The following is a 19412-nucleotide window of genomic DNA, read 5'->3' as shown; positions in this document are numbered from 1 at the left end:
AAAACAGAAATATTGACTGAGAGGCTGAAATTATTTGAATGAATATATTATGTACAAAAGGACTCTTTGGCAGACTTTCCCACATTTTAAATATTTTGTCAATTTGGAATGAACAGAGATTACATTGCTTGAGTTAAAAGTTTTGGGGAGTACAAAGTCATTAAAAAACACTTTCTCCTGAAATTGGGACTAGAGAGAAATGGACTCATACTAAAACTGGGCTTCGCACATAAATACTTTATTATTCATTTCTATCAAACTCATAAAACATGCATTTGCCCAAATTAGTGAATACTTGGGGTCACTGAACTAAGAAAACACACTTCTGTGAGTCTTTTAAAGATAATAGTATAGTGTTTTCTCATGTGACTTTATCCTAATATGAAGTTCTGATTTCTTTGACCAATCTCTACGAGGCCGAAAACCAGGCAACCACAAAAAAAGCAGAAACTCCCACCACATTTAATAACAATTCTTTCTCTCAACAGTTACTAAACAGATCGGGCTGATTTCTCAGACTAAGCTTAGTCCTGAACTAAAAATCACTTCAATGGAGAATATCCATTGTACGACTACAAACCGTCCCAGAAAGTTCTAGCGTCTGGTGAGTCATCATTTAAATCATATACCAACCAACCACTATGGTCTCACAGGTAAAGCAAATATACATATAAATACGCAAATATACATATAAATACGCAAATAAATAGCTAGATATAGCTACTAGAAATAGTTTGAGATATAGAGTAGTGTGGACTAAGAAAAATAACTATTCCATTTCTAGTGGCAGCTACAGCTCCTCACCACGAGAGGCTTGTTTTGATTCACTGGGTCTCGGAGAAGTTATCCATTTGCATTTGAAGGCTTGAGTGACAGAATAAAGAAACAGCTTACACGTATTGCCAGTGCAGACAGCCTTTGGTTGTCTACAAGCATTCTTTGGTTCAGACTAAATACTGAATGGAACCCTTGGGTCTACAGAATGGTGAAAATCTGAAGAGGAACACACAAATGGGAAAGTAGGTGTAGTTCCGTGTCCAAAGCCTCTCCCCTACTGAGTTGACTGTCACCCTCACTCGGACAGCTCTTGACAGCTTAAAAATGACAGAGGGACCGAATGACAGCCTAACGCTGCAGGGACAAACGATAGAGTGAGAAGAGCCTAAGAGGGCTTTACTGCAAAGTGGTGAACCCATTCCTGAAAACCAACCTCCTACTGTACCATTAGTAAAATCAGACAGCTATAAACCAAAGACGCAGCTAGCTTGGTCGTACATAGCTTCAGCTAGCAACTTTAGACTGCTGAGATGTACCCTCAAGCTTCGGTCTTGCCTACAGAGATTCAGTGACACTTTGCTTTAATGGGACACATTGAGAAGGTGCAAGGTCTAGAGAAGGTAGATTGAAACAGAGAGCAAAAAAACATATTTGGTTCATTTTACAAACAAGATGCTTATTTTCCAGATATTTTAAGGACTGGCGAACTAAACTTTAAACAAACCCTAACATAGAAAAAAGTTGGTGTCAGTTCTCAGTGTCAAAATCACCCAACAGATTTGGAGTGTGCATTTAAGCTGTTTGCCATCAGGTACAGTGGTAAAATGAAACATGGGTTAATACATTGAAAAACAAGGTTCTCTGTTAAATTGGTTGTGCACCTCTCTGCTCCACTCACACATTGCAATGGCCCATTTAGCTAAAGCCAATAGCACAGAGCCCATAGCCCACTGTATTGCAAGCCCTGGGCCATGTTCATTAGGGCATGACAAGGAAAACGTTTGAAAATGTGTGGCAAAGGAAAATTTGTGTTTCATATTGGAGAAATACATGTAGTCGCTCTCTGTTTCAGTCGATTTATTTCCATTTTGTGCCAAACTAACATGACCATTTTAGGAGGCATGTTACTTAGCACCAAGGCAGAGTGGAAGGGAGGAACCTCTTTCTTAGGGATGAACTGAAACATCAGGTTGAATCTGCTGCAGGCTGGATGGCTGCTGGTTCTTTGGTGTGGTGGTCCGGGTGGTTATTGGTTGTCCTTTGGTGTGGGGTGTGGAGAGCATGGCGGGGCCTGGTTCGTTCTGGTCTGGTGGTATTGGCATGGGAAGAGAGAGACATGGATGGGAGATGAGGATGAGGTGGAGAGCCCAGTTCCCTATGCCACAAACCCCAGACAGCAATAGTACTGATGTTAGCCATAGGGATAACTGATGCCAGCCGTAGGGCTAGCTGTAAGGCTAGCAAGGTTTTAAGGCTTCAAGGTGTTGAGGTTCGTTGCCATGCAAAGCCTAAAGGCCCAGCTGTGGTCAAGGGGGACTGCTGATGTCTTCTGGTCCATTACTACAGTCCTAATGCTCTTATATTATAGCACTCCTTATGCTGTCCTCCATTTTTATTAGTCTGAACATTCTACTCCATCACAACAACAGTCCTACACTGTCCATTTAATATTGAGTCCATCGTCATAACGGGGTCCCAATTTTATAGAAGGTCAGAATTGAGGAGGAAACATTTCACGGTAAAGTCTACACCAGTTGTATTGGGTTCATGTGACAAATAAAAATGTATCCGATTTGAAACGGTGCTCAGGGCTGCCAGGGCTTCCTGTCTTTGCCACTCTGTTCAGCAATGTGTTTGTAGCGACACTTGTCCCCAAAATGGCAGCCGGTGGTCCTCCAGAAGTAACACTCGTCTCCGTTCACTGGGCCACAACGTCTGGGACTGGAGAAGGGACAAGAAGGTTACGAAAATGTGATTTTGGGATGAAATTATACAAAATGTTAAGTGGGCGACATAGCTCATTGTCAACAGATTTCCTCTTGCTTCATTTTAAAGGGATACTTCATGATTTTGGCAATGAAGCCCTTTCTCTACTTCCCCAGAGTCAGATGAAGCCCTTTCTCTACTTCCCCAGAGTCAGATGAAGCCCTTTCTCTACTTCCCCAGAGTCAGATGAAGCCCTTTCTCTACTTCCCCAGAGTCAGATGAAGCCCTTTATCTACTTCCCTAGTCAGATGAGGGCTTTTCATATGGATTTTTTAACAAGATGATGCTGTTGAGTACGGCTGTTTGGGAGGCCCAAAGGGGGCAGTGCCGAGATTGTGTTTTTGAACACATGTAATCTAGGGCAAAAAAATATTTTTAACATAGGGCACCCTTACATTCTTTGGGTTGAACCCTAAGATTAACTTGTGGAATACATTTTCATGTCTCTGTGTGCAATTGCTAACTAGCATTAGCACAATGACTGGAAGTCTATAGTAACTGCTAGCATACTAGTAGATACCATAGACTTCCAGTCATTGCACTAAGGCTGGTTAGCATTGGCTCGCAAAACTACCTCCAACTTTTTTCATACTGGATCCAGACATAAAAAGGGTATCAATGAGTTCATCTGACGTAAGGGATAACTATTCCACCTTTTGAAGTTTTAGGTCAAGCGCCTGTGTGTGTGGGGAGGGGGCGGAGCGCCATTTCACCTTTCACTGATCTCAGCTTTAAAGGGGTGTTTTCTTACCCAGCAGCTGTCTGTTGCAATGCAAGGGGGCTGGTCTTGAGGGGGATGGGCAGAAGCCTCTGGCTGCGATGGTCTGGGTAGCGAACCACCAACCTTGTGTTCTCTATACTGTAGCCCTGTGGGAGAAACACATACTAATACATTAAGGTCAATAGAATATAAAAGAGTTTTAAAACATATAGACATACAAAATAAAAAACAAAAAAGCCACAGCATCTTATGAAGGTCACTGACGTTGAGTTTCTCCATGGCCCGCGATGCCATGTTGGCATTCTTGAAGTTGACGAAGGCACAGAACCGCTCGTGGAGAACTCGTATGCTGTCTATCTCCCCATAAGTTTTAAAGAGGTCCAACAGGTGTTTCTCAGTCAGCTCAGCGGTCACGTTCCCCACCCAGAGAGACACACAAGGGGCCCTGGAGGAGGAAGAGAGGCAGAACAGGGAAGAGACATCACTTATGTCCACAGGCATCAAGTTACACATACTTGTCCACACCAAATAAGGAAATCAAAAATGTATGTTTTTCTATTTGGGGCAATCACCCCTGACCCTTATAGGGTCAACAAGATTGGCTAATATCCACCTACCCTAGCAAGCCCAATGAGGAATCATGGCTCACCACTGAGGAAAAGAGTGAAGACAACTGAATTAGATCACACAAAAACATTTATGTATGATCTTCTACATTTCAGCAATAGCTCAGAAATGTGTTCCCTTTCCTTCGCATGTCATTTAAATTAGACTACTTCCTGACATTGCTGCCCTCTAGGCTTAAGAAGAGAAATTGCATGTTTTTTCATACCACTGGCACAGCCTGCACAGTGGTGTGTGTCCTCACCCCTAGAAGCCTCATGTGAGGTCAGCACAGCCTGTAGAGTGGTGAATCGCTCCAGCAGAGACATGCTCTGCCCCTCCTCAAAACCCAGATCCTAGAGATGGAGACGAGAGTGAGACAGAGTGAGAGGGAGCACTTCAACCTAAAAGGAAGCAATTCCCAAACCTTCCATAACAAAGCCATCACCTAAAGAGAGATGAACCTGGAGAAGAGTCCCTTTAGCAAGCTGGTCCTGGGGCTCTGTTCACAAACAGATGCCCCAGGACAGCAACACAATTAGATCCAACCAAAGCATGAGAAAACAAAAAGATAATTACTTTACACATTGGAAAGAATTAACTAAAAAAAGAGCAAACTAGAATGCTATTTGGCCCAAAACAGAGAAGTACACAGTGGCAGAATACCTGACCACTGTGACTGACCCAAAATTAAGGAAAGCTTTGAATATGTACAGACTCAGTGAGCATAGCCTTGCTATTGAGAAAGGCCGCTGTAGGCAGACCTGGCTCTCAAGAGAAGACAGGCTATGTGCACACTGCCCACAAAATGAGGTGGAAACTGAGCTGCACTTCCTAACCTCCTGCCAAATGTATGACCATATTAAAGACACATATTTCTCTCAGATTACACAGATCCACAAACCCAATTTTGATAAACTCCCATATCTACTGGGTGAAAGACCACAGTGTGCCATCACAGCAGCAAGATGTGTGACCTGTTGCCACACGAAAAGGTCAACCAGTGAAGAACAAATACCATTGTAAATACAACCCATATTTATGCGTATTTATTTTCCCTTTTGTATTTTAACCATTTGCACATCGTTACAACACAGTCATGGCCAAAAGTTTTGAGAATGACACAAATAATAATTTCCACAAAGTTTGCTGCTTCAGTGTCTTTAGATATGGAACACTGTTACTGTAATTTAGTTACTCCAATATGTTTTCATTAATTGAATTCCCTTAATCTATTTTATGAGAATTTGTAAGATTTTTGTTTGCATAAAATAGATGGAGACCAGTCTTATCAATAACAGAATTTATTCCCGGAGCGCGCTGCCACGTTACCACGAGCAACAGTTTATATACAATATCATGACGTTATTTCATTGCTTCTAAAATGAATCTCCTCCTCTCGACCGGGACAAAGGAACTTTAAAAGTTCATTCAAAGTTCATTCCAACTCACTAACACAAGACACACAACACAACTGAATTAACTTTTGACTCCTCACTATTATCGATCACCACTTAGCTGACAGTTCTAATTAAACAGAGAACCTAGGAATGCACTCACTGCCTTATCTAAAACACCCCAGAGCTCAGTTTCGTCGGTTCAACCATAGGTTAACTACCTTATCTGTTTACTTAATCCACAAACCATTCCTTTCTTCCTAGTTGGAATGGTGTTCATTAACTTTAATTACTCCTTGTCCGTGTCACACAATCCCTTCTTATGAACTCATATTGTTAATCAGATTTAATAAAACAGAGTATAAGTTTACTTAGTTACAGTTTCATTTAAAATAAGACTATTGTTCAGTCATTTAATCATAATTTTCCTAACAAATACTGAAGTATAATTACAAGCATTTCATAAGTGTCAAAGGCTTTTATTGACAATTACATGAAGTTGATGCAAAGAGTCAATATTTGTAGTGATGACCCTTCTTTTTCAAGACCTCTGCAATCTGACCTGGCATGCTGTCAATTAACTTATGGGCCACATCCTGACTGATGTCAGCCCATTCTTGCATAATCAATGCATGGAGTTTGTCAGAATTTGTGGGTTTTTGTTTGTCTACCCGCCTCTAGAGGAATGACCACAAGTTCTCAATGGGATTAAGGTCTGGGGAGTTTCCTGTCCATGGAACCAAAATAGCGATGTTTTGTTCCCCGAGCCACTTAGTTATCACTTTTGCCTTATGGCAAGGTGCTCCATCATGCTGGAAAAGGTATTGTTCGTCACCAAACTGTTCCTGGATGGTTGGGAGAAGTTGCTCTCGGAGGATGTGTTGGTACCATTCTTTATTCATGGCTGTGTTCTTAGGCAAAATTGTGAGTGAGGCCACTCCCTTGGCTGAGAAGCAACCCCACACATGAATGGTCTCTGGATGCCTCCTGTTGGTATGACACAGGACTGATGGGAGCGCTCACCTTGTCTTCTCCGGACAAGCTTTTTTCCGGATGCCCCAAACAATCGGAAAGGGTATTCATCAGAGAAAATGACTTTACCCCAGTCCTCAGCAGTCCAATCCCTGTACCTTTTGCAGAATATCAGTCTGTCCCTGATGTTTCTCCTGGAGGGAAGTGGCTTCTTTGCTGCCGTTCTTGACACCCGGCCATCCTCCAAAAGTCTTCACCTCACTGTGCGTGCAGATGCACTCACACCTGCCTGCTGCCATTCCTGAGCACTGGTGGTGCCCCGATCCCGCAGCTGAATCAACTTTAGGAGACAGTCCTGGCACTTGCTGGATTTTCTTGGGCGCCCTGAAGCCTTCTTCACAACAATTGAACCGCTCTCCTTGAAGTTCTTGATGATCCGATAAATGATTGATTTAGGTGCAATCTTACTGGCAGCAATATCCTTGCCTGTGAAGCCCTTTTTGTGCAAAGCAAGGATGACGGCACATGTTTCCTTGCAGGTAACCATGGTTGACAGAGGAAAAACAATGATTCCAGCACCACCCTCCTTTTGAGGCTTCCAGTCTGTTATTCGAACTCAATCAGCATGACAGAGTGATCTCCAGCCTTGTCCTCGTCAACACTCACACCTGTGTTAACGAGATAATCACTGCCATGATGTCAGCTGGTCCTTTTGTGGCAGGGCTGAAATGCAGTGGAAATGTTTTTGGGGGATTCAGTTAATTTCCATGGCAAAGAGGGTCTTTGCAATTCATCTGAACACTCTTCATAACATTCTGGAGTATATACAAATTGCCATCATACAAACTGAGGCAGCAGACTTTGTGAAAATTAATATTTTTGTCATTCTCAACTTTTGGCCACGACTGTATATATATACACACATAATGACATTTGTAATGTCTTTATTCTTTTGGAACTTCTGTGAGTGTAATGTTTACTTTTGTATATTATCTACATCACTTGCTTTAACATATACTTCCCATGCCAATAAAGCCTCTTGAATTGAGAGAGCGCGAGAGAAAGAGAGAGAGAAAGAGCACGACAGAGAAACAGAGAGAGAATGGCACGACAGAGAGGGAGACCGGGCTAGGCGCGACAGAGAGGGAGCGGGCGAGGCGCGACGGAACGAGAGCGGGCGAGGCGCGACGGAACGAGAGCGGGCGAGGCGCGACGGAACGAGAGCGGGCGAGGCGAGGCAGAGCGACTGAACGAGAGCGGGCGAGGCAGAGCGACTGAACGAGAGCGGGCGAGGCAGAGCGACTGAACGAGAGCGGGCGAGGCAGAGCGACTGAACGAGAGCGGGCGAGGCGCGACGGAACGAGAGCGGGCGAGAGGGAACGGGCGAGACAGAGCGGGCGAGAGAGCGCGAACAGAGCGGGCGAGAGAGCGCGAACAGAGCGGGCGAGAGAGCGCGAACGGAGTGGGCCAGAGAGCGCGAACAGAGCGAGCGCGAACAGAGCGAGCGAGAGAGCGCGACATTTCCCTTTTATCTAATATTAGGTTTTTGGTTGAAGATCTGATAACATTCAGTATCAAAAATATGCAAAAATAGAGAACGGGGGCAAATCCTTTTTCACGGCACTACACATGGAACAGCTGTGGGTCCCAGAGTAGCGGTGTGAAAAGCACTAAACCTAAACTCCAGTCTTTCTGTCCTCCGCTGCTTTTCATAAAAGAAAGGAGACTAGGAAACAGTTTAGGAGATCTGTAACAGCTATACATTGCCATTTCCCATACGTATCGTGAGCACGTTGGTAGCACATAGCCACGTGTGTGTGCAGGCTTGAACATGTGCATGTGTATTCAAAAATGTGTGTGTTCACCATAAGCTGTAAGACTTTGCAGTTGAAGAGATCATTGACAGCCTCCTCACAGTCTTTATCCAGCTTCAGCACCTGTTCCATGGCTTTCTCCGCCTCACTGTACCGCTACACACACACACACACACAGGAGGTCAAGACACATCAAGCCTGCATAAGCATATATTATATCATTTGTGAATAATCACTATACGGAGAATGTGCTTCCTATAGAATACAATAGAACAGGAGAGGACAGTTATGCAGTCTGTGGTCCACCTTCATCCCAATGAGTGCACTGCCCTTGCGGAAGTGTCCTTTAGGCCAGTCAGGTGCCAGCTGGATGGACCTCTCAGCATCAGACAGGGCCTGGGGGTACTGCTCCAAACAGCTATAACAGTACGACCGGTTCCCAAAGAACCTGGATGGACGGACAGACAGATAAACACACACAGATACAAGGAGACACACACACACAGAGACACACACACACACAGAGACACACACACACAGATACAAGGAGACACGCACGCACGCACGCACACACACACACACACACACACACACACAGATACAAGGAGACACGCACACAGACACACACACACAGAGACACACACACACAGATACAAGGAGACACGCACACACACACACACACACACACACACACACACACACACAGATACAAGGAGACACACACACACACAGAGACACACACAGAGACACACACAGAGAGACACACGCACACAGAGACACACACGCACACAGAGAGACACACACACGTACACAGAGACACACACACGCACACAGAGACACACACACACAGAGACACACACACACACACACACACACAGAGACACACACACACACAGAGACACACACACACACACACACACACACACAGAGACACACACGGAGACAGACACACACACGGAGACAGACACACACGGAGACACACACACAGATACAAGGAGACACACACACACACACAGAGACAGACACACACACACAGAGACAGACACACACACGGAGACAGACACACACACGGAGACAGACACACACACGGAGACAGACACACACGGAGACAGACACACACGGAGACAGACACACACACAGAGACAGACACACACACGGAGACAGACACACACGGAGACAAACACACACGGAGACACACAGAGGGTAAATTGTGGTTTATTGTCTATACCGTACTGTACCAATGTATTGATGTCAGCTAGATACAGTCAGCCTCCAGTATCTATGTTTTTGTGTCGGGTGCTAGGGTCAGTCTGTTATATGTGGTGTAATTCTCCTGTCTTATCTGGTGTCCTGTGTGAATTTAAGTATGCTCCCTCTAATTCTCGCTCTCTCCCCCTCCCGGAGGACCTGAGCCCTGGGACCAGTCCACCTGGTCGTGCTGTTTTCTAATATTTCTCTCTACAGCACCTGCGGTCTCGAACTCTCAATGCTCGGCTATGAAAAGCCAACTGACCTGTTACACCCTCGACAACCACTGTGATTGTTATTATTTGACCCTGCTGGTCATCTATGAACGTTTGAACATATTGGCCATGTACTGTTATAATCTCCACCCGGAACAGCCAGAAGAGGACTGGCCACCCCTCAGAGCCTGGTTCCTCTCTAGGTTTCTTCCTAGGTTCTGGCCTTTCTAGGGAGTTTTTCCTAGCCACCGTGATTCTACATCTGCATTGCTTTCTGTTTGGGGTTTTAGGATGGGTTTCTGTATAGCACTTTGACATCTACTGATGTAAAATGGGCTTCATATCTACATTTGATTGATTGATATTAGGACAGTGACACATGCGTGGTTGTTTAGGCTTTGAAATGATACAATGAGTATGAGGTTAAATTGTAGACTGTCAGCAGTAATTTGAGGGTATTTTCAATCATATCGGGTGAACCATTCAGAATTTGCAGCACTTTTCGTACATTTTAGGGGAACAAAGGTATTTGGACAAATTCACTTATTTGTGTATTAAAGAAATATAAAGTTGAGTATTTGGTTCCATATTCCTAAAACACAATGACTACATCAAGCTTGTGACTCTGCAAACTTGTTGGATGCATTTGCTGTTTGTTTTGGTTGTGTTTCAGATTATTTTGTGCCCAATAGAAATTAATGGTAATTAATGCAGTGTCATCTTGGAGTCACTTTTATTGTAAATAAGAATAGAATGTTTCTCAACACTTCTACATGAATGTGGATGCTACCATGGTTACAGATAATCCTTAATGAATCGTGAATAAGTGAGTGAGAAAGTTAGAGGCATAAATATAATACCCCCCCAAAATGCTAACCTCCCCTGTCACAACAAAAAAGTTGTCACTGTCCCAATACTTTTGGAGCTCACTGTAACTAGCGTATTGAGGTCAGAGGTCATGCGGTAGTAAGTGATATAATGCAGACATATAATGGTGTGACATTACCTGTAATCCTTTGGGTCGTATTTGATGGCTTCTGTAAACATAACGACGGCCTGAGAATACTGGCCCTCCTGCACCAGCTTGATCCCTTTTTCTACAGGGCACATACACAGCCAGAGGCTCAAATGTACAAACAACATCTGAGCATGTTTGCACAGCAAGGTGTGTGTGTGTGTGTGTGTGCACCCGTATGTGTTTGAGGGTGTGTACAGAGAGTAGTATAAATGCACACACTCACCTGTCAACGAGGCGCTTCTCTTAGTCACAGCATCTGTTCCATTCACCTGAAAAAACCAGAACATGTTCCCAAAAAAGTCAGGCAAATACATTAATTTGTTCGCATATTAGCTCCCTAGAGTTTGTCCTACCTAGGAAAATGTTTACTGTGACTGTAACCTGCAGCTCTAGGCCTGGGTTGCTGTTATAACATGCTAATTAGCACTTTGTGGAAAGGTGTTAGATAAAAAGCACGTAGGCCTAGGATACATATATATATATAATAACCTGTCACGGCCTACAGATATCAACACGATGGGAGACCAGATAAAAGCCCTTTGCTTATTCATGAAAAGATTGTTGGAGTTAGATGAATAGTATTTTTATACAAACATACAGTACCAGTCAAAAGTTTACACCTACTCATTCCAGGGGTTTTCTATATTTTACTATTTTCTACATTGTAGAATAATATTGAAGACATCAAAACTATTGAATAACACATATAGTAAGATGGTGCCGAAGAGGATGGCTGACGTTTTAATGCTCCTAACCAATTGTGCTATTTTGTTCGTTTTCTAGCTTATTTGTTTACTTATTTTGTACATAATGTTGCTGGTACCGTCTCTTATGACCAAAAATAACTTCTGGACATCAGAACTGGGATTTACTCACCACGAACTGGAAGAAGCTTTTTCCTTTAATGAGTCTGATGAGAAAGATATACTGCTCTCCCGGGAACAGGCCCAGATCCATGTCATTTGCGTGAAGAAAACATGGAGGAAAAGAGGATGCAGATCACGCTGCCTTCTGAGAATCCGTAGGCGATCAGAGTAAACTCCCACTGCCATCAATTCTACTTGCTAACATGTAATAAATCAAATTGATTATCTATGATTATCCTACCAACAGGACATTAAGAACTGTAATATCTTATGTTTCACTGAGTCGTTGCTGAACGACAACACGGATAATATAGAGCTGGAGGGAGTTTCAATGCACAAGCAGAACAGAGAAGCTACGTCTGGTAAGACGAGGGGTGGGGGTGTGTTGTCTTTTTGTCAATAACAGCTGGTGCGCAATGTCTAGTATTAAAGAAGTCTAGAGGTATTGCTCTCCTGAGGTAGAGTACCTTATGATAAGATGTAGACCACACTACCTACCATCTAAACTATTTGTAGCTGTCTATTTACCACCACAGACCGATGCTGGCACTAAGACCAACGCTCAACCAACTCTAAAGGCCACAATCAAACAAGAAAATGCTCATCCAGAAGCGGCGCTCCTATAGTGGCCAGGGACTTTAATGCAGGCAAACAAATCAGTTTTACCAGATTTTTACCAGCATGTCACACATGCAACCAGAGGGGAAAAAAACAACAACCTACAGACCACCTTTACTCCACACACAGAGATGCATACAAAGCATTCTCCCACCCTCCATTTGGCAAATCTGACCATAATTCTATCTTCCTGATTCCTGCTTACAAGCAAAAACTAAAGCAGGAAGTACCAGTGACTCGCTCAACACGGAAGTAGTCAGATGACGCGGATGCTACGCTACAGGACTGTTTTGCTAGCACAGACTGGATGAATCACGGGAATACATTTCAATGGCTTTATCAATAAGTGCATCGACGACGTCATCCCCACAGAGACCGTACCTACTAGAGGTCGACCGATTATGATTTTTCAACGCAGATACCGATTATTGGAGGACCAAAAAAAGCCGATACCAATTCATCTGACAATTTTTTTTGTTGTTGTAATAAATGACAATTACAACACTGAATGAACACTTATTTTAACTTAATATAATACATCAATAAAATCAATTTAGTCTCAAATAAATAATGAAACATGTTCAATTTGGTTTAAATAATGCAAAAACTAAGTGTTGGGAGAAGAAAGAAAAGTGCAATATGTGCCATGTAAAAAAGCTAACGTTTAAGTTCCTTGCTCAGAACATGAGAACATGTGAAAGCTGGTGGTTCCTTTTAACATGAGACTTCAATATTCATTGTAAGAGGTTTTAAGTTGTAGTTAATATGGTATTTATAGGACTATTTCTCTCTATACCATTTGTATTTCATATACCTTTGACTATTGGATGTTCTTTTGGGCACTTTAGTATTACCAGTGTAACAGTATAGCTTCCGTCGCTCTCCTCACCCCTACCTGGGCTCGAACCAGGAACACATCGACAACAGCCACCCTCGAAGCATCGTTACCCATCGCTCCACAAAAGCTGCGGCCCTTGCAGAGCAAAGGCAACAACTACTCCAAGTCTCAGAGCGAGTGAAGTCACCGGTTGAAACGCTATTAGCTCGCACCCTGCTAACTAGCTAGCCAATTCAAATTCGTTACACCAACCTAATCTCGGGAGTTGATAGGCTTGAAGTCATAAACAGCGCAATGCTTGAAGCACAGGGAAGAGCTGCTGGCAAACGCAGTAAAGTGCTGTTTGAATGAATGCTTAGGAGCCTGCTGCTGCCTACCATCACTCAGTCAGACTGCTCTATCAAATCATAGACTTAATTGTAACATAATAACACACAGAAATATGAGCCTTTGGTCATTAATATGGTCGAATCCGGAAACGATCATTTCGAAAACAAAACATTTATTCTTTCAGTGAAATACGGAACCATTCCGTATTTTATCTAACGGGTGGCATCTCTAAGTCTAAATATTGCTGTTACATTGTACAACCTTCAATGTGAAGTCATAATTACGTAAAATTCTGGCAAATTAGTTCGCAACGAGCCAGGCGGCCCAAACTGCTGCATATACCCTGACTCTGTTGCAAGAGAAGTGACACAATTTTCCTAGTTAAAAGAAATTAATCTTAGCAGGCAATATTAACTAAATATGCAGGTGTCACACCCTGACCATAGTTTACTTTGTATATTTCTATGTTTTGGTTGGTCAGGGTGTGAGCTGAGTGGGCATTCTATGTTTCATTGTCTAGTTTGTCTATTTCTATGTCTGGCCTGATATGGTTCTCAATCAGAGGCAGGTGTTAGTCATTGTCTCTGATTGGGAACCATATTTAGGTAGCCTGGGTTTCACTGTGTGTTTGTGGGTGATTGTTCCTGTCTCTGTGTTTGCACCAGATAGGACTGTTTCGGTTTTCGTTACGTTCTTTGTTTTGTAGTGTTTGTATTGATTAGTGTTTTTACGTTTGTTTATTAAACATGGATCGCAATCTACACGCCGCATTTTGGTCCGACTCTCCCTCACCACAAGAGAACCGTTACAGCAGGTTTAAAAATATATACTTGTGTATTGATTTTAAGAAATGCATTGATGTTTATGGTTAGGTACACGTTGGAGCAACGACAGTCCTTTTTCACGAATGCGCACCGCATCGATTAAATGCAACGCAGGACACGCTAAATAAACTAGTAATATCATCAACCATGTGTTGTTAACTAGTGATTATGATTGATAATTTTTTTACAAGGTAAGTTTAATGCTAGCTAGCAACTTACCTTGGCTTCTTACTGCATTCACGTAACAGGCAGGCTCCTCGTGGAGTGCAATGTAAGGCAGGTGGTTATAGCGTTGGACTAGTTAACTGTAAGGTTGCAAGATTGAATCCCCGAGCTGACAAGGTAAAAATCTGTCAATCTGCCCCTGAACAAGGCAGTTAACCCACCGTTCCTAGGCCATCATTGAAAATAAGAATGTGTTGTTAACTAACTTGCCTAGTTAAATAAAGGTGTAAAATTATTATTGTTATATATTTTTTTGAATCTGCCAAAAATACAGATTTTCGATTGTTATGAAAACTTGAAATCGGACCCAATTAAATCGGCCATTCTGATTAATCGGTCGACCTCTAGTACCTACATATCCCAACCAGAAGCCATGGATTACAGGCAACATCCGCATTGAGCTAAAGGCTAGAGCTGCCACTTTCAAGGAGCGGGACACTAATCCAGACACTTATAAGAAATCCGCTTTACCTTCAGATGAACCATCAACCATACAGGATTAAGATTGAATGCTACTACACAGTCTCTGAACCCCTTCCAATGTGGCAGGGCTTTGATAACTATTACGGACTACAAAAGGTATACCCAGACGCGACCTGCCTAGTGACGCGAGCCTATCAGACGAGCTAAATGTCTTTTATGCTTGCCTCAAGGCAAGCAACACTGAAGCATGCACGAGAGTACCAGCTGTTCTGGATGACTGTGATAATGCTCTCGGTAGCCGATGTGAGCAAGACCTTTAAACAGGTCAACATTCACAAAGCCATAGGGCCAGATGGATTACCAGGATATGTACTCAAAGCACGCGAGAACCAACTGGCAAGTGTTTTCATTTACATTTTCAACCGCTCCTTGTCTGAGTCTGTAATACCTACATGTTTCAAGCAGACCACCATAGTCCCTGTGCCCAAGGAAGCGAAGGTAACCTGCCTAAATGATTACCGCCCCATAGTATTGGACAGTAATCAAAAATGCTTCGAAAGGCTGGTCATGGCTTACATCAACAGCACCCTCCCGTATACCCTAGACCCACTCCAATTCGCATACCGCCCCAACAGAGCCACAGATAACGCAATCGCACTACACACTGCCCTTTCCCACCTGGACAAAAACACCACCTATGTGAGAATGCTGTTCATTGACTACAGCTCAACGTTCAACACCATAATGCCCACGAAGTTCATCACTAAGCTAAGGACCCTGGGCCAAAAACACCTTCCTCTGTAACTGGATCCTGGACTTCCTGACCGGCCACCCTCAGCTGGTAAGGGTAGGCAACAACATGTCTGGCACGCTGATCCTCAACACTGGGGCCCCTCAGGGGTGTGTACTTAGTCCCCTCCTGTACTCCCTGTTCACCCATGACCGCATGGCCAAACACGACTCCAACACCATCATTAAGTTTGCTGATGACACAACAGTGGTAGGCCTGATCACCGACAACGATGAGACAGCCTATAGGGAGGTGGTAAGAGAACTGGCAGTATGGTGGCAGGACAACATCTACCTCAATGTGAACAAGACAAAAGAGCTGATCGTGGACTACAGGACGAACAGGCCCCCATTAACATCAACGGGCTGTAGTAGAGTTTCAGGTTCCTTGGTGTCCACATCATTAATGAGCTATCATGGTCCAAACACACCAAGACAGTCATGAAGAGGGCACAACAAAACCTTTTCCCCCTCAGGAGAGACTGAAAAGACTTGGCATGGGTCTCCAGATCCTCAAAAAGTTATACAGCTGCACCATCGAGAGCATCCTGACCGGTTGCATCACCGCCTGGTATGGCAACTGCTCGACATCTGACCGTAAGGCACTACAGAGGGTGGTGCGTACGGCCCAGTACATTGAGGCCAATATTCCTGCCATCCAGGACCTCTATACCAGGTGGTGTCAGATGAAAGCCCATGAAATTGTCAGCGACTCGAGTCACCCAAGTTATAGACAGTTTTCGCTGCTACCGCACAGCAAGCGGTACCGGGGTGCCAAGAACACTGATGAAAAATTTATCAAGTAGCCTCCGGACTATTACATTGACAACCCCCCCCCTCCATTTGTTTTGTACACTGCTGCTACTAGCTGTTTATTATCTATGCATAGTCACTTCACCCCTACCTACATGTACAAACCATCAAGTGCTATGTTGAAACTGGCTCTCATGAGGACCGCCACAGAAAAGGAAGACCCAGAGTTACTTCTGCTGCAGAGGATAAGTTCATTAGAGTTAACTGCATCTCAGATTGCAGTCCAAATAAATGCTACAGAGTTCAGGTAACACACACACATCTCAACATCAACTGTTCAGAGGAGACTGTGTGAAATCAGGTCTTCATGTTCAAATTGCGGCAAAGAAACCACTACTAAAGAACACCAATAAGAAGAGACTTGCTTGGGCCAAGAAACACGAGCCATGGACATTATTAGACTGGTGGAAATGTGTTCTTTGGTCTGATGAGTCCAAATTTGAGATTTTTGGTTCCAACCGCCGTGTCTTTGTGAGACGCAGAGTATGTAAACAGAGGATCTCCATTGTGATGGTGCTTTGCTGGTGACACTGTCAGTGATTTATTTCGAATTCAAGGCACACTTAACCAGCATGGCTACCACAGCATTCTGCAGCGATACACCATCTCATCTGATTTGTGCTTAGTGGGACTATCATTTGTTTTGCAACAGGATAATGACTCAACACACCTCCAGGCTGTATAAGGGCTATTTGACCAGGGAGGAGAGTGATGGAGTGCTGTATCAGATGATCTGGCCTCCACAATCAACCGACCTCAACCCAGTTGAGATGGTTTGGGATGAGTTGGACCGCAGAGGGAAGCAAAAGCAGCCAACAAGTGCTCAGCATATGTGAAAACTCCTTCAGACTGTTGGAAAAGCATTCCAGGGAAAGCTTGTGGAGAGAATGCCAAGTGTGCAAAGCTGTCATCAAGGCAAAGGGTGGCTACTTTGAAAAATCTCAAATATTAAATACTTTTTGGGTTACTTCATGATTCCATGTGTGTTATTTTATAGTTTTGATGTCTTCACTATTATTCTACAATGTAGAAAATAGTAAAAATAAAGAAAAACCCTTGAATGAGTAGGTGTGTCCAAACTTTTGACTGGTACTGTACGTCTCAGCTACCATTACACAACAACTGCGTTTCTTGGACATACTAGTCGTTTACAATTCAACCGAGAGTGGCAGAAGTGAAATGTTACAATTGACCCCGTAAACAGGCTGCAGGGCAGTGTTAATTTTGTCAACAATAACTATTGATGAAAAATATTTGTCAACTACCTGTTTTTCCCTGATGAAAACTAATGACAAAAATGAAATTGTTGCGTTTATATTTTTGTTCAGCATATTTTCATCAACTATACCAATCAAAAGACCTTTTCTTACTCTAAAATGATACATCATTAGACACATGGAATGTTCCACAGGACAATCCAAAAAAGAGAAGTGACAATTTAGAATGATAGTAAAAGGTGCAAACACAGATTTTCTTTCAATCATCACATCAATTAGTTCCTATTTTAACCATTTTGAGATGTAAAAAATGCTCCTGAGCACAATTTAACACAGCACTCTAGACTAAGGCGTCCAATTTACCCCTGGTCTCCCTTATTACAGTAGACAGTTAGCCATCAACACTCCTACTACTGACAGCAACCTATTGCCAACACTCCTACCACAGTAAACAGTTACTGTATCTAGCTATCCTTAGCCCCAACACTCCTACCACAGTAAATAGTCACTGTACCTCGCTATCCTTAGCCCCAACACTCCTACCACAGTAAATAGTTACTGTACCTCGCTATCCTTAGCCCTGACACTACCACCAGATCAGACAGTTAGCCATCAACACTCTTAGTGCAGACAGCAAGTAATCACCAACACTGCTATAACAGCTATCAAACAGCAAGCTTTCACCAACTAGCTAGCTACCTAGCTATCCTTAGCCCCAACAACACTTCTACAACGCAGTGACTTCTAGATGGCAAGATATCCTAAGCCTCACAGCAGACAGCTAGCTAGCTATCATCAACACTCCTACCACAGAAACATCTTTAACTTCTAAGTAGCTAGCTAGCTATCGTTGCCACAACAACTCTTCCAGACAGACATCAACAAAACACCCATCTAGCTAGATATCCTGGCTAGCACCACTCTTACCATTGCAACTAGCCAGCAAGGTAGATATCCCAAAGCTCACGGTCCACTTACCTCTCTGGTTCTGCCCTCATTCTCCTTGGACTTGCGCCCAGGTTTGGTCCAGCCTTTTGGCCTGATGTGGCTAGCAGCGTTGGCAAAGAATGCACTGCTCACATCCCACTCCGGTTCCTACAGTAGAGAGACAAAAATAAAGACATCATATGTGTGAGAGAGAGTAGTTTACTAAAAGGTACCCATCAGTGTGTATTAAGACTCCTCAAGTAGAGACGGCTCCCCTAAACTAGCCTGGGTAGCTTCCCAGACTGTTTCTTGACTCAACAACACTACATAATTGGCCTGGTTCCACCTCAGTTTGTGCGGTCTTTACAATTCCTATAGTCATTGTCACAGACAGCATAAACAGACCTGGGACCAGGCTCTTAAGCCATTGCCAAGATGGAGTCAATCTTTCCCTACCTCTTCAGAGTGTCGTGCAGTGGTCTTCTGGGGTCCTTTAGTCCCCGAGGGGGCTGGGGATGGGGCGGGAGGCTCCTTGGAGCAAGGAATGGCTGCTCTATCCTCTTTTTCTTCTTCTTGCTCCTGCTCCTCAAGCTCAGAATCGCTCTCCTCTGCTTCCTCCTCCTCAGATTCACCACCATCATCATCCTCATCTTCAGCGTCCTGGTAAACACACACAGTTAGAGAGAGCATATTATAACCTAGCTGGAATAACAACTGTCCATTCCTTTTTATAACAACCATTCCTTTCTATACAAACCATTCATTTTTTCGATTATTGCAAATTAGGGTGC

The 19412-nt window shown here is 43.5% G+C and overlaps 1 protein-coding gene across 4 annotated transcripts in view; it reads right to left on the bottom strand.

Moving 5' to 3' along the window:
- Positions 1–217: 217 nt before the first annotated feature.
- Positions 218–19412, bottom strand: part of LOC109879373 (hsp70-Hsp90 organizing protein-like) — a 38157-nt gene continuing 18962 nt past the window's right edge. For all 4 annotated transcript variants that reach the window (XM_020471549.2, XM_020471551.2, XM_020471550.2 and 1 more), the window contains exons 5-15: positions 19078–19281; positions 18673–18789; positions 10975–11020; positions 10740–10830; positions 8577–8718; positions 8322–8426; positions 4353–4443; positions 4102–4135; positions 3749–3929; positions 3515–3630; positions 218–2718 (exon numbers count right to left, since the gene is read on the bottom strand). In XM_020471549.2, coding sequence (XP_020327138.1) covers positions 2583–2718; positions 3515–3630; positions 3749–3929; positions 4102–4135; positions 4353–4443; positions 8322–8426; positions 8577–8718; positions 10740–10830; positions 10975–11020; positions 18673–18789; positions 19078–19281 — 1263 coding nt within the window. In that variant the 3' untranslated portion in view covers positions 218–2582. The remainder of the gene's footprint in view (positions 2719–3514; positions 3631–3748; positions 3930–4101; positions 4136–4352; positions 4444–8321; positions 8427–8576; positions 8719–10739; positions 10831–10974; positions 11021–18672; positions 18790–19077; positions 19282–19412) is intronic.

The sequence above is a fragment of the Oncorhynchus kisutch genome, linkage group LG4 (assembly GCF_002021735.2).
Source record: "Oncorhynchus kisutch isolate 150728-3 linkage group LG4, Okis_V2, whole genome shotgun sequence".
NCBI classification, from domain to species: domain Eukaryota; kingdom Metazoa; phylum Chordata; class Actinopteri; order Salmoniformes; family Salmonidae; genus Oncorhynchus; species Oncorhynchus kisutch.
The sequence above is the reverse complement of the archived record's forward strand: the minus strand, read 5'-3'. Positions and strand labels throughout refer to the sequence as shown.